At 35.1% G+C, this 25,794-nt stretch overlaps 2 protein-coding genes across 8 annotated transcripts in view; one reads left to right on the top strand and one right to left on the bottom strand.

Moving 5' to 3' along the window:
* car (vacuolar protein sorting-associated protein 33A) overlaps positions 1 to 18,989 on the bottom strand; it is a 122,804-nt gene extending 103,815 nt beyond the window's left edge. The window contains exon 1 of the mRNA XM_029307270.2: positions 18,885 to 18,989. The gene's annotated coding sequence lies outside the window, so the exon portion shown is untranslated. The remainder of the gene's footprint in view (positions 1 to 18,884) is intronic.
* Positions 1 to 25,794, top strand: part of LOC114934596 (uncharacterized) — a 148,074-nt gene that overhangs the window by 95,212 nt on the left and 27,068 nt on the right. For 5 of the 7 annotated variants that reach the window (XM_029307263.2, XM_029307265.2, XM_029307264.2 and 2 more), the window contains 3 exons: positions 3,580 to 3,816; positions 10,686 to 11,570; positions 15,136 to 15,216. In XM_029307263.2, coding sequence (XP_029163096.1) covers positions 3,580 to 3,816; positions 10,686 to 11,570; positions 15,136 to 15,216 — 1,203 coding nt within the window. The remainder of the gene's footprint in view (positions 1 to 3,579; positions 3,817 to 10,685; positions 11,571 to 15,135; positions 15,217 to 25,794) is intronic. The other 2 variants (XM_085488543.1, XM_085488546.1) reach the window with 2 other exon arrangements.

Raw genomic sequence — 25,794 nt, 5'->3', positions numbered from 1 at the left:
ATCTCGCTTCCATCTATTAAATTGTGGTTTGATCTTTAGCAATTATAAATAAATCAAGATTTAAATACGAATCGTATAAATAATCAAAGCGATTCTCTCAGAGTTGTTAATTTTTTTTGTTTTCAACAAAGAAATAATAAATTTTTAACGAGTTTTGCAATTACGCGTCTCACAAAGACATCTAAAAAATTGAAAATATTGAAGTGTAAATAAATGCTACTTATTTGAACGTCGTTGTTGAGGTAAAATACAGGTTCTGCAGTTCAGCTTTTGCTTTTCCATGACTGAAAACAATGTTAAAAGATCTCTTTATTTTATTTCTTCTTCAGAAATAAAAAAATAAACTCTTGACAATCGAAAAATGAGAATCTCGTGTAAGATAATAACTGTTTTGATATTTTCTTAATGCATTAGACATGGATAAGCAGGAATGATATTGTTCGTTTTAAACCCGAGACGCAATCTTTCTTTCTTGCTTTAGAGAAAATCAAATAAAAATCTTGAAAATAAACTAAAGCCAAATAGCATTTATCAAACTTATTATGAATTTTTCGAAAAGGATACATAATTTTATATTACGAAAAATTAATAATTAATGTTACATACGATATCTTTTGCTATAAACAACTCTACAAAATAATTTTCATATTTTTTTGATCGATTTATTTGCTTCAATTTTTTCTTTTTTTATTTTAATATCTCTCGCTATAAAAAAACCTAGAAAATAATTTTCATATTTTCTTGACCGACTTATTTGCTTTAATTTTTTTCTCTTTTTTATTTCGATAATTACGTATAGCTGACATGAAGGATAATTTAAAAAGACATAAATTAATGATTGGACGATTAAAAAAAAATACGAGGCTGTAGCAGTCTTATTAAGTTGATTTTCCAGTTCCGCTCTAGGAATAACGGAGGAATATTGCGATCGAACGCAACTCGTGCATGTGAAACTCGCGTTAGCTTTAGATTTGATAGGTACGATAGCGGGAAGCAGATACAGCCTCATTCGTTTCTCAGATTAATTCGAGCGGACAAAGAACGCCTCGCGTGCTCGGTCACAATACGGTAAGCACTTTCCCACAAAGGAGCAATTGGCTGAGAACGCAGGCTAAAAATCAGCCCTTATATCTGCAAGCGACTGTTTGTATAATATATAGCGTGTTTTTCAAGCATTGCATGCGGTGCATGGAAAATCGGGCAGAGCAACCCTTTGATTAGATGAATTATTTTGCGATCGGATTATTGACCGAAAGACTTTTCTTATGCGCGAGGGTTTTCGAAACAATGTTTCGACGGCTGGATTATAAAATAAAATGACGCGGGTGATTTTAGCAGAGAGTAGAATAATATCGTTTCGAATTCTACGAGAAGGACGAGAGGAGGATTAAAGTAGGTCAGTTATTGTAAAGTAGGTAAACAGTTGTAAAGTAAATAACAGTTTCTCTTCATTCAAAGGACTATAGTGCCTCGAATTTTTCGCCGAATGTATATTTTTCCTCCTTCCTTTATTGCGGTATTTAATTGAAAATTGTTTTCTCTGAATTTCCACTTGCATTGCCGAAACTTTAATAAAACATTTCGAAAATTATATACGCAAACTAATACTATAGATGCAAACAGGACAAATTATTCTTGAAGAAAAATCAGGTATGACTTTTCGATGATAATTCTTCCTTTGCTTCGTGCGAATTATTTGAATACTCTTTTTTAAATACATTATCTGATGATGATCATGATATCTCTACTCTCATTATTCTTTTTTATCATTGCACAGTTAGAAGAAGAAATTGAAAGAATGTCGGAAGATGTCAGCGAGCACGAAATGAAAAATCGAGAAGTTAGATTAAATTTTCTAATTTTGGATTCAAGATTAGAAAAAAATTATATCTCATTATGGCCAATTTTAAAATGAATTATCAGTGTTATAGGATATAATCGAATAATGAGTCCCTACGTTTAACGCGAAGAAAGAACAAGGACGCGCTCAGATGCAGTGTCATAATTATCGCGCAAGTTTCTTCCCTCTCAACTACGATATTAAATTGGAATTTAAATTTTCGTCGCGCGCGACGTAATCGAGGAACAAGGTGCAACTAATTTCCAAGTCGAAGTTTTGCATCCGACAGGACATCCTCGCTCCGTTGCTCGCTGACAGTTCCGCGAAGAGAGAGAGTTTCTGCCGTCTCCCATTTTTCTTTCCTTTCGCCTCTATTGTGCAATGACTTTTCGGCGTGTAATCGCCAAGTTTCGACCTTATTTATTCAGTAGGGATCCGGACTAAGAGGTCGGACTTTGCCGGGTTTCTGGCAGCCGGTTTTCCGTTTCCCAGAATATATACGCTGCTGCTGTCGCTGCCGCGTTCATTTTCATTTTCCCACGAAAAACGGCGGCGGAACAGGCGCGGCGTCTCGTAATTCCGGTAAAACGCAAAGTGCACTCGGCAAACTGTGTCGCGTTTATCGACTTTACGCGTCCCGGCAATTAACGTCGCGATGTATCGCGGCGCCGAACCCTTTGTCGCGGAAACCTTTTTTTCTCGCGTCGCATCGCACGGAGTATTCAGCGAATGACTCATTTTTCACCATGTGATATGGAGATGGACAGACGGACACGAGGAGAGGAAAGGATGAGGGATTGTCTGATTTAACCTGTATGAGGGGACACGAGATTGACTCGGAGAGAGAAAGGAGACATGAGTGATGAAACCCATTCACGTACTCAATGAAATACGTAACAGACTATATAACTATTTATGTCGCTTTCGAGTGAGATCGTTCCCCGAGTGAATGAGTAAAGCTTCTTTTTGCAAGACCACTATAGCCATCTCGACTGTCGTGGAAGGTTATCAATCATAATTCGACATCGTGTTAAATTCGAGAATCGCAAGTTACGTTGTATGTCGAAGCGTTAGTTGTTGAGGAAAATATGCACTCATATAAAATTCAAATGGATATCTGAGGAAAGATCTTTATTTTAAAATTATATGATTTTCTATTCAAATGTATTAAATAAACCCCTGAATGTAGAAGAATATCCGAAGAGGGATCTTAATTTAAAAAAAAATCTTGAGGGAACTTGAATTTAGAATTTAGAGTTCCAGCTTTTTGTTGTGGGCACTAAAAGTCGTATATAAAATAACTCTGTTGGCATTTTTAGTACCTTTAAAAAATAGAAGTTATCGATAATCTATTGTATACACGCCTGGGGAAAAAAACGCACTTTACGCAGAGCAACTTTACGTAAAAAAAAAAAATCGCATAAAATATTAAATAAAGTCATGTCATCTCGCCCGAAGCGAAAGTCACCCACTCACTCGTATATAATCCTGCATCCTAGAATGAGTGTGCTCGTGAAATCTAGCAGGGTGAAAGAGTGCAAGAGAGTGAAACATTAGAATGCCAGAGAAAGAAAATGCAGAAATTGCGAGTGTATTTGAGAACAAAAGGTAGAAAGAAAGGGAGAGAGTGAGAGAGAAAAAAGAGGGAAAGTAAGGAGAGCGAAAGAGAGTGCGAGAGAGAGTGCGCGCGAGAGAGAGAGAGAGAGGCAACCCGTGTGGGTTCTCTGTCTTCTTCGCAGATCATCGGAGATTTGTCGTCGGCGACACGCTATTTCGAGCCACCGGCGGTCCTTTGCGACTAAGGCAACTGGTGCGGGATTAGCAGCCTCGACGACCTCGGAATCGCAGGAGAGCTACGCCCTCGACGCCGAGGTGCCCGCAGCAGCCAAAAGATCCCGTAACACGAGGGGTTCGCAAAAGTGGAGTAACGTACGCGCGGTCATGGCGTTATATTCCTCTCTACGCAAAATCAAGAGGTATTCCGGCACATTAGTCGATGACGGTGAACTCCGGCATCGTCACGTCTCTCTCGCACACAGAAACATATCCTTGGGCTGCTGTCCCATGGCAGGCGGAATTTCGGAAAACGGAATCGCGGAGAAGTATCAGAATTATTTGGAGAAATTTTAAGTTAACGTTTTAAATCATGATAATTAACCGGGATGGAATTTTTGTCTCTATATAAGAAGAACTTTGTTGTTAATCGAAATAATTGTTCGGTAAGTATTTGTTAATATACATATATAAATATTCGATCCAAATATTTTATCACATAAAATATAGTTATTTTATTGTCAAGAATAAAATTGCGTGTTTGTCGGTTCGCTTTTTTTGTGGCTGAGCTCCTCATGGACTAATATTTCGGAGCATTTCGAAAATTAGTGAAAATAGAAAAATTTCTTTTCATAGTTTTCCGACAAAAAATAATTAATACAATAGAAAAATATATAAAAAAGTGAAATTTGTAAGTATTGTTTTTTATAACAGAAAATAACAAAGAAATTTTCTAAATGGAAAATTGTTTGAGATTAGAATAGCATTCCGTAAAAATCGTTTCATGGGGAGCGAGCCTTATTCTAGTACTTTTCCGCGATTCCGTTTTTCGAAATTCCGATTGCCATGTGACAGCACCCTTACACTCTCACAGTCTCTGTCCTTCGAATTGTTTTGGGAACCTGGCACGATGGCTTGAATTCTCATCTTGTAGTGGTCTTCTCTCCCTCGTATATATACTTTTTGGGAACTTTAGTTTCGAAGACGTTTCGTTTCTTTTTTTATTTGTATAGTATTCAATACATTAATTGTTATTTTTTCTAAATAAAATAATCTAAGTAATCGAGTTAAGGGAATCCTAAGCATCGTCTTGTTTTATCGATAAAATAATTTTTGCGCATCCTTTTCTTTTTATTGGTTGAATAAAATAATAAATGCTTTTCTCCATACATATATATATTAAAATAAAAAAAAAAAAATTTATATTTGAAAGAAATATATCTTCTTTAAAAAAATTTTTTTTTAATTAATTTTTTCCTGTGAATTTTGACATGAACGAATAATGCATTGAAGATTATATATTTATCAGTTTGCATTCTAAATTTTTTATTTCGCGCGGTTAACAAGAATCATATACGTAGAATATGCGAAAAAATTGTTCGAAGAAAGAACCTCTCAAAAGTGTCTCTCGATGGTGTCGGAAAATATTGGAGATTTTGCAAGCACGTGTGTTTGCATCTTGTCAATTATTCATCTTGTGTAGCGCCAGACTTCCTAATATAATCGAGTATTCCGAGGGATTTTCGATTTTTAGGATCGCGTGACGGAGCTTTCGAAACTATACGAATTTTCAAACTCTGTTTCGCAGATTTCGAACAATGAAGTGAATTATTCAAAAATTATTTCTGGGCGCGCATGCGCGCACACGAAGCAATTCTAATCTGATATTGTTTTCATCGCTACCCACTCACAATCGCTCGCGATGTAAAACGAGAGGAACGTAAAATTTACGAGGACACGAGACTTCCACTAAGTAAATGTACGTAACTGCGATAAATTTTATACGGAAAAGTGTCGCTATATTAAATTCGAAGCCAATATTGTCGGTTTACATACAAAGTTATCGAGCTTTCTGCCTTTCCATTGTTCCGTCGCGCCAGTTCTATCTTTGCAGGCTTAAAAAAATATTCACATTCACAGCTGGATGAATCAATAAAATAACAAATTTAATAAAACGTAGAAATGGAGAAAACATATTTTTTTAGAAACGTTTATTACGCAAATATTCATTAGCTTTTAATCAAATCAAGACAAAATATCATGCTCTGTACAAATATATACAATATATATTATTTGAAAAAAAGAAATAAAATATTGAAGCTATATAAATAGTAATCCACCTATCTGCAGTTTTGAACGATTGTCTCTATTGATGATCAATTTGAACCGAAAATTCCTAATTTAAAATTACACTTTGTAAAGTTTAACGACGTATATTATCGATTGATGTGCTACAATGACAAAGTATAGGAACGAGCTATAAGTCTCGAACGTCGATCGTTTTACGTCGCGAACGTCACATCGCATTCAACATAAAACCGCACGAAAGTACTGGCTACTCTCTCGTCACTGCAACTCTATCCTATCGCCACTCACTACTTTATCTCAGATTACTGACTCGTGGTCTCTACTTTGTACTAGATGATAGAACTGTAGATGACTGCAGTCTCTCTATCCTTCGCTTTCAAATGATATATCGAACCATTTAACTTTATGATAAGGGACCCCTCACAATCCTTGTAGAAACTGGAATCGGCTAATTTTTTCACACATTGTAGCTTGCGATCTGCCGAACAATAGATTCATAATATAATATAAGTAATAGCTTTATAGCTAAATATTGGATAGTTACTGATTGTGAGTTACAGTCAGTCAAATAACTCGTAGATCTCAAGTTTTTCGTATTTGACAGGCTGTAAATCAGTGACCATCTATTATCTAGCTCTGAGCTAAATTGATTTATTTAGCTTTATTTATTTAGCATTATTTATTTAGCTTTTGATCTATTACATTTTTTGTTTAGTAAGTCATAAGTTACAACATGGGAGAAAATCAGCTGATTTTACCGAAATTCACAATTTCATCTAGGATTTTATATAGGTTCAAAAACTCCGTACTAATTAAAATTAAATCTTGATAAGGTCAGCTAGTTTTTCTCATAAGCTGCAACATGTGAAAAAACTAGCCAATTCCAGCGAAATCCATAAGAATTATGCGGGATTCTTTACAAACGAATTGATTTCTTTTTTTGCGCATACTTTTATTTGCGATTTGCTAATGAAGTATTGATGCTGCGCAAAATTTCTGAACAATATATCATTGATATCGCGGTGAAATGAGTAGAAATTATTGGCGATGCGTCCGACGATGAAATGGAATACCGTTTCTACCGTTTATGTATAAAGAGCAGAGTTCATAAATTTCTGCCCTTTCATTTCGCACTTGAAAGTGATACGCTTGTATTGATATTCGTTTTCTCCCTTGCTTTGCATCAGCGCGATCCGATTCTCTCCGCGAAATGCGATACATTTCAGCTAATAGCGAGCGATTGATCTCAAATTAATCTCACGTCGAATAAAATATTTCGTTTCATTATTAGCATCGATTAGAAATTACGCGAATCCCTTCGTGTGACGTGTTTTGCATCACCAGCATCGATCAAATTTTTCTGTTTGTCATTCACGTTCCAAATATTTTTCGAGTGTTTCAAATTTTATTACTTCTCTTGCAGAAAAATTGTCGGTTAAATATTATCGAAGTTACTACTAAAGCATGAGATCTTAATACGATTTGTAAAAGTGGTTACTTGAAATTTTCCTTCATAATGCTGAAGAGAGTTGAATCTTAAATGGAAAGATTGTTTTGAGCGAGCAATAATTTGGCCAGCACTTTTCTTGACGAGTGATTAATATTTCGAGAATATTATTTTTTAATAAGAATAAAAGAAATAATAATGACACACTCGGGAAAAAATATAACACAGAAAGCAATCTCTCTATTTGGCATTCCGTTAATTAATATATGCACACTGAAAAAAGTTGTCAACTTAACTGAACCTTTCAACTAAATATTATTTCGTTAAATGAGCATATAAAAATATTTAAATTAAATATAACATGTTAAATCTAACAAAACGTATATTTGACTAATATACGTTTCATTAACAAAATAGTAATTTAGTTGAAAGATTCAGTCGAGTTAACAAATTTGTTTTTCAGTGCACGCGACAACATACATTTTTACGACAGAACACTGTACATGGGTGTTACATTAACGAATTCAAGAATGTGTAGTAGCATAATGACGATTTTTAGTTATTGTCACTGTTTAACGGTATGCGATTTTTCAATGTCACTGTCTCTGTCTGTCTGTCTATCTATCTGTCTGTCTGTCTGTCTGTCTGTTTGTATGTCTGTTTGTCTGTCTGTCAGTCTGTCTGTCTGTCTGTCTGTCTGTCTGTCTGTCTGTCTGTCTGTCTGTCTGTCTGCCTCCTATCCATCATCTGATGCTCTAACTGATCTGATCTCGATTCTCGCTCGATTTCTCACTTTTCTCAAGCAAAAACTACCTGTCTTACGAATCTTAGAATTTAGAGAAAACATGATACGCGCGATGTATACACATTCTTTCGATCGAAAGAAAGGAGAATGATGTGTGTTTCGCACACGTTAGGTTGGACCGAATAGTACATAGGTATTTATATAGACCCCGTATGTGTTTGTGCAAGATGCATAAATCATAGCGAGGACTGCGGAACGAGGTGCCTTGTGATATACCCTATATAGTGTGTATATATATATATATATATATATATATATATATATATATATATAGCGATTTTTGCGATTTTTGTGACACGCAACAAAAACTTATGCATGCGTGATTCGCAAGAAACTCGCGGCGTTATTCAGTCACGCGGAATCCCGATTATAAAATATATTTGTGTGTGTGCGCGCGTGTGTGTGTGCGTCTGTGTGCGCAAATATGTCAATCGTATTTCTTTCAGGGGTCGCCATGTGCGAAACGAATATTGAAACGCGTCGGCTCTTCGTGCGAATAAGCTTCGATTAATTGTGTCTATTGCGCAAACAGCTTGTGTAACGTAAAACGCATAATATATATGTATATAGATTGAGTTGACCGCGTTTTACATCAGACCGATTGGACGTATTTGTCACGTGTCTTTTTTAAGAGTGACACGATTGATCCGTTTTCGCGCGCGCGCGATGTAAATATATATCTTCAGACTTGAAAGTTTAATAAATTATATAATTAGAGCACATATATATGTATATATGTATATATATTTTTTTCCTTTCGTTATATCCAAATTTATACACGGTTAAATTAAATGGAGACATGAAATATTTCGATTATTAATTATATTTTAGAGGATTAAATATTTTAGATTTTTTTGTTATTGGAGAAAGTAATAAGACGCTTTTTCTACTTTCTCGTGAAAATTTAAAAATTCTCTGGGATAATAATAGTAACATTAATAGAAAGAATATGGTTCTTGTCGCGGAGAGGAAAAGGCGCGATGTCAAGAATAAAATAACGACTCCTCGCATCGATCTATTACTTTCCCTTTGCTCACGATATGATAAACGATTTTACCCCGTTAGTACCTTCATAAATCCGACACGCGTTATTGGAGCAGATTGTTTCCGACCGGATAAATCAGTCTTTAAAGTACGTACCCGGTTTCTATATATGAGGACACCAGTATATCACGCGGTTCACTTAATACTCGTAGAGATACACGAGACGGCGATTATTTATGGAGCGCGACAATCCGTACTTATATCGGTTTCCTCTCTTTCGCTTCGCGACGAAGGGACAGCAGAAAAATAGGATTTGCCACGGAATTGAGATCTCTATGTCGATAGGAAAAATATCTATACGAGAGCACATTTCGTATATATGTTACACGTTCGAACATCCCCTTATCGCACCTCATCATTTCGCACATTTCTAGGTCAGTGCGTACGATTATACATAAAATAAAGTAACGTGTGACGTGGATTTGCCGCTGCGTATGAAAAATCCATCGATATTTAAACAATACGAAAATTTATTTTAAATTGAATTTTTTTAAATCGACTTGCTCTGCGAAATATTCTTCTATATATGATATATCGCAATTTTTTTCATAAATCTTACGAGAAAATGTATGTACATGTGCTCGACGTGTCACTCTAGAGAATATACAGGGTGTTAAAGAAAAAGGGTAAATATATTTTGAGAGCAGATAGTATTGATCAGAATAATAAAAAAAATATTTAATAAATGGGTTCTATAATTAATATCTTTCTATTTGAATTTATTATGTTTTTCTTATTAATCGTATCACTTTTAGTACTTACTAGTTTTGCTATAGTGACATTTTATAATAATATTAGATTTATAAGTATAAGATTTTTAATGCATGTCAATAAATTCAAGAACATCCAAGTGTGTTTGAAAGAATCCGAGACATAAGATTGAAAAATGAAATCATAAAAACTCTTTTAATGCTGACTGCAAACCTAATAAATATTCTTTGGTTTACTGCAATAAATAGCCTGTAACTTCAAAGATATATTAGACATTTTTTTCTCTTATTTTAATCGATATTACTTGCGCTCCAAATGTATAACTCTTTTTTTAACATCCTGTATATAATATATATATATCAATTTTTTTCATAAATCTTACGAGAAGATATACATGTGCTCCACGTGTCACTCCAGAGAATATATATTAAATCAGATGACATAACGTCAACGCAAGTATTTCAATATTGTGAAAGCTCAAATATATATGTATGTAATATCCTAGAAGAGCTATTTTATTTTCGCAAAGGATTTTCCGAGCGCCGATGTTTACCTAGATCGCAGTTTGCGGATTCGAGCAATTTTCTTTAATCCGACATATGCGACGGAAATTAATGTTTTTATTGCTCTGACGACCTAGCTGGAACTAGGATGACTTTAACTGGCAGTCGTAACATTCTCCTTCGTATCACTTAACGGCCGCCTTTATACGCGGTTTATGAGGTGTGCATTTTGTTTTCTGTACATGTCAAGCTGATACAAGAACGCGATAACAAAATTTCATCTCTCGTTTTTATATTCGATCTATACGATTGTAGGAATATGTGAGAGAACGAAATCGCACGCAAGAGGTTCATATTTCTCAAATTCTAGTCGAATCTCGAAAATACGTAGGGAGGCTGACTCGAGGCCTCCGGAAGACTCTCCTTTACCCCTTTCGTCCTTGACTGGCGATCTGTTTCTCTTTCTGCTCGCAGAACGAAGAGCAATCAACGGTGGATGAAACTCCGTACTACGGTGCAGCTGTCCTCAGCGATCTCGACGATCCAGAAGAAACCGCCGCTGAAGCGGGAAGACTCGTTCCTCAAGCGGTTCTCCACCAGGCAGATCCCGGAGAGCCAGGAGACCCTGGACACCGGCGAGGGTGACGCGACCGACAAGGAGGCAGGTAGCCGGCGTCGCAGGCGACCTCGTAGGCCGCAGAAACCCCCGAAGACTGTGGTGAATCCGGACGAGAACTTTTACTATTACTGGCTGATGCTGCTGTCGGCATGCGTTCTGTACAACCTCTGGACCCTAATAGTTCGCCAGAGTCTGCCGGAGCTGCAGGCTTTGGCGCCTGCCGTCTGGCTCTCCTGCGACGGCTTCACCGACATGGTCTTCTTCCTGGACGTTGCGGTGCAGTTTCGCACCGGTTACCTCGAACAGGGTCTGATGGTTTACAACAGCAACAAACTGGCCGGTCACTATATCAAGTCCAAGTCCTTCATTCTCGATCTGCTGGCGTTGCTACCCCTCGATCTGCTGCAGGTGAACCTAGGCAGCAACCCGATGCTGAGGTTCCCCAGGTTCCTCAAGATCTATCGGGTGTACAATTACTACTACATGGTGGAGTCGCGGACGGTCTATCCGAATCTCTGGCGCGTCCTCAATCTTATTCACATTCTGCTCATCCTGGCGCACTGGTTCGGCTGCTTTTACTACCTGCTCAGCGAGGCCGAGAGCTTCCAGGGCGACTGGGTGTATCCCTACCGGCCCGGCGAATACTCCACCCTCACCAGGAAGTATCTGGGCTCCCTCTACTGGTCCACCCTGACGCTGACCACCATCGGCGACCTGCCCACGCCGGAGACCAACGCCGAGTGAGTGACATAAAATCTCTAAGACGAAACCGTGATGCACCACTTATGCGCTCCTTGCTCCTTTCGTTTTTCTTTTATCGCACCGGGTATCTCGCGTCGCCCGATCTCGTCGAGACGAGGCTTCAGAGAGATGGAACGTCGGCGTCACATTTGCTTTTTTTCTCTTTGCGCATCTTCACGCGGAGCGAGAAGATTGCCGAGGAAAGAGACTATTCCATTGCAACAAATTTTATCAGAGATCATTTCAAATAATATGGAATATAAGAATTCATTATCTCGAGAAAGTTAGTAATCGTATAAAGATGTGCTTTGTAGAATATTTAATTGTTACGCAATAACGATAACGCAATTCTCATACGATGCGATCGAACCTATTATCCAGCTTGAGAGCTGCGATTCATTATTTTTGAAAAAGCTCCATTGCGAGAAATTTGATTTTTTTTATATTTAAAATCGACTTCCTAAAATTCATCAGAAAATAAATTATTAAATAATGTTTCTGCGCGTATCGGTACGTATTTCCTCTTTCTTACATTTATGTGAAAATTTTAGCGGAATGGTCCTGAAGAAAGACTTGAGAGAGTAAATCAAATTATTTTGTGTTTATTATAATCAAATTTTCAAGATTTTTTCAAATAGATAGATAACGAATTACATTCTTTTCTTGATACCGGGCTTTCGGAATTTCCGAGATGTTCCGATCGATCGAAAAGTCATGTATCTCGAGACGTTAGCATTAGACTCAAGGTTAACTTGCATTCGCATGGAACATTTACGGCGCCTTAAAAGTCAATAGCTCCTTCGGGCTATGACATGGATCAACAGGTAGCTAGATGCATAATCTTATTTACTTTGCAACATTCGTATGTGCTTGATCCGTGATCTATTTCGCGAGCCATCCGCGCGTTTAAAAGCCTTCGTGTATAAAGAGAATTGATGAAAACATTTCAGCGAGTCTTTTTCGTTAAGAGGAGGAAAAAATCCGATAAAAATACCAGGAGAAAAATACCCGCAAAATAAACGATCATTTATATATGTATACAGAGTGTATCTAAATAGATGCGAGAAATTTTAGATGATTCTTTGTTGAAAATTTAGGGAGGTTTCTTATATAAACATATATTTTTAATTTATTCTTTATCAAATTTTTTTATTTATTTTTTATTTATTATTTATCAAATTTAAGAAATAAAATTTGCTGGATATTTCCCACTAATAAAAAAGATATTTGTTAATATTTTTTTAAACATTAAAAACTTAATTTTTACCTTCTTCTTTAGAAAAGTAACTTCTCAGGGAGGGATATAAGAGTATATGTTTATATATAAGAACCCGCTCTTAATTTTCGACAAAGAATCATCTTCTAGAATTTTTCGCAATTATTCAGATACATCCTATATAATTAAGAGATGAGATTTGATTAAATAAAAATGTAAAAGATGACACCTTTTTTCAATGTTGCGGATGTTACATTTTACATTTTATTTTACAACATTTGCATGCATTTTCTATATTAGCATATTATAATTACCTCGATCTGATTGAACGTCATATTGTTAGTTCATTAATTATTTATGTTCGCTTCTCGTTTCCGGTTACGAATCGTAGATTCGCTCGTATTTTCCGAAGCGCGTGTTTATATCGCGGAAAGTATATTATTATCGCAACGTGTCTCGTAATAGTGACGTAAAATTCTCGTGTTTGTTCCATTTTAATGCAAATAGAATAGGATATTACGTTCAAACATTCAACTGTCATTATACAGTCATTCATTACATAATATAGTTTGCGACATCAATAATTCCTTATTGGGATATAAATTCGTAAAATGAACTATAATACTATTTCAAATGAGAATTAATTATGTTATCCAGAATTAATATAGATATCTCAAACCGAGAGGATCGGTTTTGCATGCATTTCCGTTATGTAAACGTAATAGTGGTCGAGGAATACGTCTTACTGCGAACTATTATTATTACAGCAGACGGATGATCGACGAAACATGCAAATTTCTCGCAAAGTCTTTAACTTTCTGGAATTTTACGAAAATGGCCCTCTCTTGCGAATATTGCGCAATCGACAATCGATATTCTCCGGCATCTCGTGGAATTTCAAATGACGTAACTCTCGCATTTCAATGCGAATTTTGCTAACAGGCGAGACACGTTTCGGTAATAATATCGCGTAATTTAACGTCGGGATATTTCGCGTATTAATTGATATGGGAATTATAATTATCGACTCTAATCGCGGCGCTCTAAAATCGATATCTATCGATTAACGCTCGCCACGTTAAACGTCACGTGATATATGTTCGGGCTTACGTTGCAAACACGTTACATGCTAATCGTATACGTATATATATGTATATTTAAGCGTATTACTTCGCTGCGTTAAGTGCGGAGACGAGATAAACGGAAACGAGATCGCGCGCGGCGCGAAACCGATTGATCGACCAGATCGTCTCGCCAATCAGATTTCTCTCAATCAAAGCATTCCGAGCATCGCCGATTTCACGGATATCGTCAGTCGACGATGACAGACGCCTCTTGGGTACAGGTGGCTCACAGTCGCATCGTTAAACCATCCTTCAAAATCTCTATATATCTGTATATATGTATATCTTTTTTTATGAATCACATACAGGGTGTTGAAAAAAAGGGTTTACATATTTGGAGAACAGGTTTTATAGTATTGATCAAAATAAAAGAAAAACGGTCCAATCAACATTGTTCCTACAATTAATATCTTAGAAGATACACGCAGGATATCTTTCTATTTGAGCTGATTGTCCTTTTCTTATAGATTTGTAGATATCAGTATGAGGTTTTTAATGCACGTCAATAAATTTAAGTGAGACATATGATTGAAAAACGCGGCAATGAATGGGAATCACATGGAGCTTTTTCTATACAGAGTGTTTCTAAAACTATGTCAGGGATTTTAAGGGCCTATTCTAGGAGACGAAATAAGAAAAAGAGGTCCTATAAACATGGCGAGTTATAGCCCCCTAAAGTTGAGAGAAAAATTTATTATAGCTCTCGGACACTTTGACAGATTGTTAAAATTTTGCACAGTGCAGAATTTTTCAGTTTTGAGAATTTGATCCGATTGTGAGAGGGAGATATGCTAATTTTCATTTTTGAACCCATGTTTATAGGAACTTTCTTTCTTATTTCGACCCCTAGATTGCGCCCTTTAAATCTCTGACATCATTTTAGAAAGAACAATAATAATAAGCTCAAACAGAAAAATAGCTGAAATCTTCGAAGATGTTAAATGCAAGAGCCATTAGACATCTTTTTCTTATTTTCATCAGTACTATCTGCTCTCAAAGTACGTAATTTTTTTTTCAAACACCCTGTATACAGGGTTCATAAAATGATCGTCTACAGTCGTTTACCTCGAAGAGAATGTGGCGTTTTGCCGAATAAAGATGGAGAAACACGCGCGATTTCGCGCGCAGCGCCGGCGGTTCCATTGTCTCTTAAGTTTGGTCTCTAGAACTTAGATGCCTAGGAATTAGACTCGTGAAGCGGCCTTGTTGTTGTTGTGTTGGCAGAGTCGTAGCGGGCGGCAATCCCCGGAGCCTCGCTCGTCGCGGCCGACTGTCCCGGCTTCTGCAGTTCAAGCATAACGGAGGGTATCTGTATCGTTTCCAGAATAAAAAAACGAACGAACGAACGATAAGAGAACGGAAAGAGAGAAAGCGGCGTGAGAGAGCGTGAGAGAGCGTGAGAGAATGGGAGAGCGCGCGTGAGGGAGAAAATGGGAATCCGAATGACAGGAGGGTGTTATGGCGAGGAATAAATGAGAATGCAATGAGGTAGAGAATGCTCGTGTAGAATGAGAAAAGGAGAAAGGGATGAGTGAGAGAAGTAGATGATAGATACGGGAAAAAGTGCAAAAACGATATAGGACAAATTCTCTCTCTCTCCATTATTCGTGTAAATGGATCCAAAAAAGGAGATACGGGCTATAGGATTTTCGTTATTACAAAGATCGCACTATTTGATTTTACAAAACGATTCCTATAAAGATGTATTTGCGAGTCCAATAGAGACTTTAAAGGTGTTCAGGGGATCCTAAGCTAACTTAAGCTTCCTTCCTGTTTTATTGATAAAACGTAAGGTTGGAACTATAAATCTATTTATTGGCTCTATACGGATTGTTTTTACCTGAAATTAAAACGCTTCGCCCTTTATTAATATTAATACTTTAATTTGTACAGGAAAAAGATTTATCAATCTGTATAGTTTTATATATCTTGGTTACAGAGTGATGAATGCTTAGAATTCATATTTCTGTAACCAAGATGTATGAGATTGTACAGATTGATAAATCTCTTTCCTGTCCAAATTAAAGTATTAATATTAACAAAGAGCAAAGCGTTCTAATTTCAGGTAAAAAGCAATCCGTATAGCCAATAAATTTATAGTTAATCCAGCCTCACATTTTGTCGATAAAACAGGACGAAAATCACAGGGACTTCTCAAGGACGTTTAGAATCACCTTAAAGGGAAAGTGATCTTGGCGCGAAGGGAAAGAAGAAAAATCCGACAGAGAGGGTGAAAGTTGAAGCGCGAACGCTTCATTTACGACATTATGTCGCGACGGAGGAGATATTCTTTTGAAAAATGATGGGAAAAATGAGATAAGTCTCGCTGGCAAACCCGGGCTGTCGACTCGCAAAAGGCAATCGGTGTGAAATCGCGGTTAAATTAATTAATATATAAAATGGGCACTCGCGCCGAGACGTCATCTCGTCGGTAAAATGATGAAATTCTACACGAACAGGGTTACTATTACACGGAAAATTTATATCGCGCAATATCTACGTCATGCAATTAGAAGGACGAGCAAGACGTGCTTCGTTCTTAATTGCATTTGCAAACGCGGATTTTTCATCCTCAAGATAGCAGTGATAGGAGAGATTTTCGTCACGAGGCGAACGCTGTCTCGAGCACGCGGATTCGAGGAACTCAAATATTGCGATAATGGCTAGATTGTACCGGCATTTATCTCGCAAACAGTATTACGTTTATAAACGCTTCGCTTACGTCTTTCTGCAGATATATATATACGGACAAATAACAATTATTCTCACAGCTAAAAGGGAAAATAATGGTAAATCCACATTGATTAGTTTATGCAATCATATGGAACGCGTATTATACGAATGCGTTATATAAATGTGTTATATAAAGAAAAAGGTTACATAAATACACTGAAAAAAAAAAATGACTGAATTAATAAATATTTATTTCAATGCTGCTTAATAAATCATTTATTTGAAACAAATAAATATTTTTCACATCAAATCAATATTATTAGTTTCAAAATTAGTTTCAATGAATGCTTTATTTGGTATAGTATTAAAACAAATACTTATTCGAATTCAATAAACTTTTTTTCAGTATAATATTATACGAAAAAGATAATTGCACGAATCGAAAGCGCATGGGTTTACCATTACTTTTAATATCATGATTTTTGTAACCCATTTGTTTGAACCTGATTATCTCGATGCCACAGCATTGCTTCCAGAGAATGAAACAATTCGCCCGAATAATTCATTATCGAGTATCTCGTGAACGCATTCTTTGCACATCATTATTCTATTTATCTCATATCCAGAGTATCTCTAGATATTATTATAAATTATGCAGATCATTTATATCTCCGCAGTTCGATCATGCAAATAATAAACCGAGGAGGGAACGCGCGCAATATGAGAATAATCTTTTCTTCTTTCTTTCTCTTATTTTTTATCGCGCGCAACGATTCTCGAGGAATATCTCTCGAGGAATGAGGGAGAAGAGAGTTTATATGAAAAAGGGGAAGAAAACGCGAGGGAACGTTTGTTTCGTAACGATATTGCGCCGGGTTATCGACCGGGTTGTCGCGCGAGGGTGTAATTTATGCGTCGCGTGTGTATCACGGGACACGAGCGTGTGTATGCCGGCAAATCGATGAGGAGTTAGGTATATATTCGTGATCCGGCGAACCCCTTTGGAGAACGATAACGCGCGGAGTCTCGGTAATTATCCCCGAAGGCAATTATCTCTTTATTCGGGTGAAGTCGTCCCTCTAGACGGATGTCACCTTTGAAAGATACGCGAAATGAAAAACGACGTTTTTTTTTTTTTTTTTTTTTTTTTTTTCATATAATAAAGGCAACTCGGTCTTTTTTCCACGATGGATCTAGAATCCTCCCTTAGGGAAAGCACACAGTTGACACAGTGGGGTGTACGCGAACGTAGGTACCCGAGCTACCTCCGGACTCCTGGGGGGGCTTTTAACTGGGTCACTCTCCTGGGGATTTCAGCGAAGAGACACCGGACTATGTTCATATTTAAAGTATTAGCATTGGAGCCGTTGAAGGGGCTGATTACATATTCTCGCGGCGTAGCTTTTCGCGAACTTCTTTTCGTGATCTGTCAAAGTTATAAAGAGCTCTGAAAAAATTTATTAATCAAATATCTATCTTTAAACATATTTAAAATAAAATATAATTAATTATTTCAATTATTTTGTAATTATAAGAGAATGAGTACACTCGCTGCAAGATAAAATGCATTCGAACCATTGAATGGGCTGATTACATATTCTCGCGGCGTAGCTTCTCGCGAATTTCTTTTCGTGATCTGTCAAAATTACAAAGAGCTCTAACAAAATTTATTAATCAAATATCTATTTTTAAACATATTTAGAATAAAATATAATAAATTATCTTGTAATTATGAGTACACTCGCTGCAAGATAAAATGCATTTGAACCATTGAATGGGCTGATTACATATTCTCGTGACGTAGCTTTTCGCGAGCTATTTTTCGTGATCTGTCAAAATTACAAAGAGCTCTAAAAAAATTTATTAATCAAATACCTATCTTTAAACATATTTAGAATAAAATATAATAAATTATCTTGTAATTATGAGTACACTCGCTGCAAGATAAAATGCATTTGAACCATTGAATGGGCTGATTACATATTCTCGTGACGTAGCTTTTCGCGAGCTATTTTTCGTGATCTGTCAAAATTACAAAGAGCTCTAAAAAAATTTATTAATCAAATACCTATCTTTAAACATATTTAGAATAAAATATAATGACTTATGTTTTAATTATGAATACACTCGCTGCAAGATAAAATAGCATCGTTGATGAATGTAAGCGAAAGCAAGTAGTCCTCATAAGTACGCTCGCTAATCGGGAAATTATAAATGACTTAAAATGTAGAGGCACTTTAAAAATGCATCGTGGATTTATTCAAAAATGTGCTCCGGCAAGAAAGTTATATGATACTTACATAAAAGTACTTTATATCACTGTCAGCGAGTAAGTGTCGCCACGATGAGGCGACACGTGGTCGGAAACGTCTCTGCAACTCACGGACTCAAAGTGATCGATGAGTCGGCGCGGCGTCGAGATATTTTATCGAGGAGAGGCCGAAAGCGGAAGAGCGCGGGATGAGAGACGAACCTAATAATGCGATGAGCCACGTCGCGAAATCGTCCGTGGAAAATCGCGCGAATCGACGCGAGTGTAATGAGCAACCATAAGCCGCGAGAATGACAAATGGTGGATCCGTGCCGGAGTTCAAATTGGCAAATCGAGAGACTTTTGCGCGATTTCACGACTCCACATGAAAAATCGTATAATACACTTACGTATAAACGCACATTTCATATCCTCATTATTTATATCTTTATTATTATATCACTTTATTATTCGTTATTACACAGAGAGAATTTTCTCTTAGAATTTATCGTGAAAATCGTGATAATCCCCTGGGCCAATATGGTATTGGAAGAATTTTACAAGTTATTTCTCTGATTAATTTTTATCGCATTAAAAAATGTTAATATGTACATAGGGAATTTTATTATATTCATAATAAAATTAATCGAACATATTTTATATCTTATCGTGGGAGATATTTAATATTCCTATTGTGGTAAATATTTAATCAGAGAAACTCTTATAAAATTGGCATATCGAGAGACTTTTTTGCGATTCCGCGACGTAGCATGAAAGATCGTATAATGTACTTATGTATATAGGCACATTTTATATCCTCATTATTTCTTATCACTTTATTATTCATTATACACAGAGAGAATTTTTTCTTAGAATTTATCCTAATATAAAATCATAGTAATCCCCTGGGACAATATGGTGTTGGAAGAATTTTATAAGTTATTTCTCTGATTAATATTTATCACAATAAAAAATATCAATATGTACATGTAAATTTTACTATATATACATAATAAACTTAATCGAACATATTTTATATCTTATTGTGCTAGATATTTAATATTTTTATCGTGGTAAATATTTAATCAGAAATGCTCTTATAAAATTCTTCGAATATCATATTGTCTCACGATTACCTTGATTTTCAGAGTAAATTCTAAGAGAAAATTCTCTCTGTGTAAATAAGACAATAATAAAATGAATAACAACTTTTATTGAGCCAATGCGATCATATATAAAATTACAAGAAAAATAAATTACAATTTAATCGTAACAACAACACAGTGTTATAAAATTGAAATAAGCAATTACATTAATGTTTAAGATAAAATATGCACAAAAAATATTTAAATATATATGAAATATAAAGAAAATAATATATAGATATATACATATATATTTGATATATCTTTATTCGAACAATTCGAGAACACATTTCCGACATTCGCGAGGAAGTAATCGACCGAGATGAGCGGTGCAGCAAGAAGATCTCTAAGTCGGGGAGTTGTCAGTTGGGGTAAATTCCTTGGTCGCGAATCAAGACACACCGACTATTATTCATCTCCGTGAATACGAGACGGCTACTACTAGTTCAGTCTAAATAGGCAGCCATATCGCGCGGCTAATTACTCTTTGTTTGCCAATCCACTAGTGGTTATCGCGTAATAATAATTCACTAAAGACGATGGAATATTGCGGAATGACAATTGGCGTATTACTTCCTTCATAGATACGAAACGTATCCTGGCTCAAGTCCTGACTTCCGCGGACGCACGTCATGTTTCGAAATTATTTCGATCTTGTATACTCGCATATTCAAGGTGTATAGTTCCTGGAAAAACCTGGAAAACCTGGAATTCTCAGGAAATTTTGTTCTACCTTGAAAAATCTCGAATTATTATGGAAATTGATTTAAACTCGAGGATTTTTTTTTAAATTGTCCCTTTGATTTTAAAATATAGCTTTAAAGATGATAAAATTTATTAGTTTTATATAAAGTATGTATATTAAAATATATTTTATTATAATATAATACTACTTAAATTATATTATTATATAAAAAATACTTCATTTATGTTAAAAAATTATATATAACAAATAATTATTTTAAAATTGTATTTTAAATATTATTTACAATACTTCAATTTTACCTGGAATTTTGAACAAAAGTACCTAGAAAATCATGAAATCCTCAGGGAATTTATTTCTAAGATTTGAGTATACACCCTGATATTATTTTGAATAAAGACATTCATGAGCTGCATCTCATTATATACTTAATCTCTTATAGAAAATTTAAGTTTTCATACACATAGATAAAACAAATTAGATTCATTTCTCAATACCAAAGTTTGACCATTTTTCCGACAAACGTGATCAATGATAGGAATAACGAGATCTGTGCGGAAGGATGTCGCGTCAACGCGCATTTCCGGCGAGTTGATCGAAACGGATACGTGATCCCGTCAGGGTGGAGATACCATGACGAGTTATTTTCTTTATTTTTTTAATGCCAAATGTCATGCGTAGGCGAATTGCATCAAACGAGTTTGGAATATTACTGCAAATACCCACGCATATTCGCGAAGATTGTTAAGTCGCACGCGAAAGCTATTTATTTTCATTTCCTGAAATGAAAAAATAACAATATTTTGTTCAAGATGAACTATTTATTCAATTTTATTTTAATTGAATAAATTTTATTCAATTTTCAAAATTTATTCAATTTTATTCTAATTGAATAAAATTGAATCGATTACATTCACAGTATTAAGTGATCAGCTGTTAAGTCAGATAATCTGACAGTATTTTTATATCATACATTTCAGAGAGCCTAAAGCTATCATAAAATCACACACACACATATAATGCATATAATATAAAAAATTCTCGAAAAGTTAACTCTATTGTTTATCAAAACTTTTTGACTTCAAAAATAAATATTTTATATCAAAAATAAATGCTTGATTACTTTCTCTCTTTAGCAGTTAAATGTGTCATTCTGGAATCTCCTATATTTTTTCAGCTTTTTAAATTAAAATAAATTTTAAGTGTAAATAAATTTTTGTGCTACAAATCCAACGCTTTAGAAAAAATAACAAATTTTATATCGCATAATAATTATATCCAATTGTACATTTATCTTATCAATTTGATTAATTAATTTATTTTAACTTGTTTACAATATCTCAGTATATAAGAATTTTTTCTTTCTTACAAGAATTTCTTAAAAAAATCAATCTTGTCATGATATATTCTTTTTATCTCGTGTTTCTTCTCGATATTAAAAAAATAGAGAGAAAAATATGCCTTAAAAAAATATCCAAAAATATATCACATTTCTTTTTTTTTATGAAGATCCTTAATACGGTTTCTCGATATCACAGCTATTTCGATAGACAAGAAAGGAAATATGGCGATATGAAATACCCAGTTTTTCTTCCACGAGGAGATCAAATTCTCTAATGTTGCCTCGTATAGTGTTTCTCGATATCTCCCGTTATTTCGGTAAAAAGGACACCCGCTGTGTTCACATTTCGCCCGAGCATACAAGTTCGTGAACCACAAACCACAAAGTGGTTGTCACTAATCCGTATAATATATGTAGATTTAAGCCACGTTCTATCGATGATTTGTGGCATACAAGGGAATTTATACGATCGACTTAAACGCGAAAATATCATTCGCAAAACACAATAAAGTGCCGATCATCCTATAAAAATTCGTAAAAATGTTCGCGATGTAGTTTCGATAGACTGTTTTAAATCGATCGATTTTTCAGTTGTTTGTATGGAAAAAAATTTAATAAATTGCGTTATTTGAAAAATTGAGTTACAGAACTGTCATACTGCTCTCTCTTGAGATCAATTTAAATAATTCGATCGAAACATTATTACATGATGATATGCAGCTCGCGAAGGTCGGTGTGACTTCCAAAGTGCATCGGCACAAGACGTTTAAGTCGTTTCAAGCTAGTACTTTGCAAGAACATCTTAATTTGCAGCCCCAAACTTAATATTCTTAAAAGCCCTTAAGAGATTGCCGAAAAGGGAGAGAAAGAGAGAGAGAGAAATCGCGAGGTTCAACAGTTTTGCGAGTCTATCGGCAACGAAACACTCGGTTTCATGCCCGGCAACGACCCGATTTTTTTCTTTTTTTTTTTTTTAATATCCCACCCACCGCAATAAGAAATTCAACTGTCCCGCATTACAAATCGTCTCTGTCGCGGCCGGCGACAGAATTCAGCCACGCCCGAGGCTAATTTGAATAATATCTATGCGAATGTTCTATATCTCGTTTCTCGCCAGGCTTCGAGTTTCATTTTATTTTTTTACATGATTTGCATTAATAATAATGATAATTGCGCGCGGTATAAGAAAATTACAATTGATGATCGTAATATCAAGTTACCACACATTAATAAATTTATGTTAATGTATAACTCGTGGGATATCTGATTAATATAAATCGACAATACAAAAATTATATATTATATATAGACTAATTTTTTTTCATATTTAACGTAACTCTGAATTTATCGATATTACTTGATCTAGATTACATGTTTCGCGGATTTTATTTAATTTTTTTTTTCTACATATTTGTAACATTTTATTTCTCGCACTTGATTTGAATATTTTTCACTACTCAGAGTTATAAGTTATAATGCTCGAATTTATTGCGAAAAAAATAAGTTAATGTAATACAATCTGCACATTACATGTGGGGAAAACGCACGGCGATCTGTCTCACTTTGAGTTAATGATAGTTTATGATCATTTTCTAAGTCTTCTCACAGCCAACATTTGTCTGAGCCTTAACTGACTCAAACTGCGGAAACGGATTTTGAAAAATTAGAGAAGGGCAATAAGTTTAATTTATACGACTTTACAAACATTGTTTTCACTATTTTTGAAACTTCCATTATGATACTTGGCACTCGCTTCCAAAGCACAAATATACTCTAGTTTCATTGACTTAAATATCATTCATTAGAATGTGCAGCCAACTAGTTTGCGCCTGAAACACAAGAATTGAATTCTTTTCACATCCATTTTATATAAAAAAATATTTGAGTAGAATGGAAATAATTAAAATTAAACAGGAATAATTATAATAATTATTTTATTATTATTATGCAAGATTAAAACTTAGAAAAGAAAAAAACAATTTTTTATTATTTTGTTGAATATAGTAATTGTACGAATTTGCATAATACAAAGTCGTATATTGTAAACATAAAATAAATATAATATAACAAACATTATATAACAATCAGTGTTATGATTTTAAAATTAGCTACATAAAGATGAGATAAAAATATGTAAATTCATCTTAGATAAGATGAAGATTATTTTGTTTTAAATATATCTAGACAAAATATAAAATCATATAGCGATTCATCAAAATAATTTTCTAGATAATAATTTTTAAAACTGCTTATGTAAACACAGTTATAAAAAAATGTAAATTATAAATAGGAATATAAAAATATATATATAATACTTTTTTGCATCTAAGACGCAGGTATAGATAATATATATTTTTGTTATCTATATAAGGATAAGATGACGCCAAAGTTTCATCTAGATGATCATCTATATAATTTTATGTCGATAACAGCAAACACTGATAACAATAAATTGTAGAGTCAAATGTATCGTGAATACGTAATTATTTTCATAATATTTGGGAAGCGTAAGACCCTCCGGATTTATCTGTTAACAACTTGGAAGATAATACATGCGAAACACTATGAAATTACGTCGCGATAATGATAAAGGGTGGATCAGCCTATTATGAACGCTTAAATGGTGAAATGTGCAATATTAGATCGCGTAAAATGACAGCGACTGTCAATGGAACTTTGATGCCGATTAACTTGAAACGCCATTTATATCCACTTGTCCTTGGATTATCTGCGGTTTCATCGTTCAAATGCAGAACGCGGTTAGAGGTTTTAGCTGACTTCACACACACATTAATAAATCGCGCACGTGCACGAGAGACCTCTCCGCTTCATCGATTAATCGCCTGTCTCTGGGGAGGGAAGAAATGAAGATCACTGCGAAATCTGAGCCGAACGATTAAATGCGCCATTGATACGATTAATTGCAATTAATTTCGTCTGAAGTCGGCCAAATAGATGGTTATGGTTTTTTAATATCCGCAGCGATTTCCGTAATCTTCATCGATCTCGCGTCATGAATCTCCTCGAATGTCGTTAATGTTATCCCTCGACTCCGATTCGTCGGGGATGAACCTAGGACAGGGGACGATATATCGCTGGTTCCCCCCGTGATAGCAATTTGCTTTTCGAACGAATAAACCCCGGGAAAAGGATATTACCGGTGCCGATGCGGAAAACAACGTTGGCGTGAAATAAAATGAAATTTATTGCGCGAGAATAATAATGTCAATTCTCCTCAGCTGTGCGACAAACCCACTCGTCGACACTGACAAACCGATCCACCCTTTTACATCGGAATAAATACAAGTAATGTCGTAAAGTACTTGTATGGAAATGCAATTTTAATTTCACTGTATCAGCGAGATGCGACCTGATCGATAGTACAATTAAACCCCTCACAGTGTATGTATGTAGCATATACTATATATATGTACAGAAAAAAGACCACACCGTATATGTATATATATGCACATCTAAAAAAATCGATCCTTTTGCGATTTGCGCACTGAAAAATTTATTGAATTCGAATAAGTATTTATTTTAATACTGTCAAATCAATTATTTATTTGAAACTAATGATATTGATTTGAGATATGTGAAAAATATTTTATTTGATGTAAGAAAAGTCATTCAACATAAATAAATAATTTATTAGGCAGTATTGAAATAAATAATTATTAATTCGACAAGTTTTTTTCGGACGGATAATAATTTTCGGACGGTAAACCTCGACTTGGCGAAATTATGGTGTATCCGTCATTCCTCGGTG

Source organism: Nylanderia fulva, unplaced genomic scaffold, assembly GCF_048542155.1.
Source record: "Nylanderia fulva isolate GAGA-0341 unplaced genomic scaffold, ASM4854215v1 Scaffold7, whole genome shotgun sequence".
In the NCBI taxonomy this organism is placed as follows: Eukaryota; Metazoa; Arthropoda; class Insecta; order Hymenoptera; family Formicidae; genus Nylanderia; species Nylanderia fulva.
This window is presented reverse-complemented; position numbering and strand designations above follow the sequence as displayed.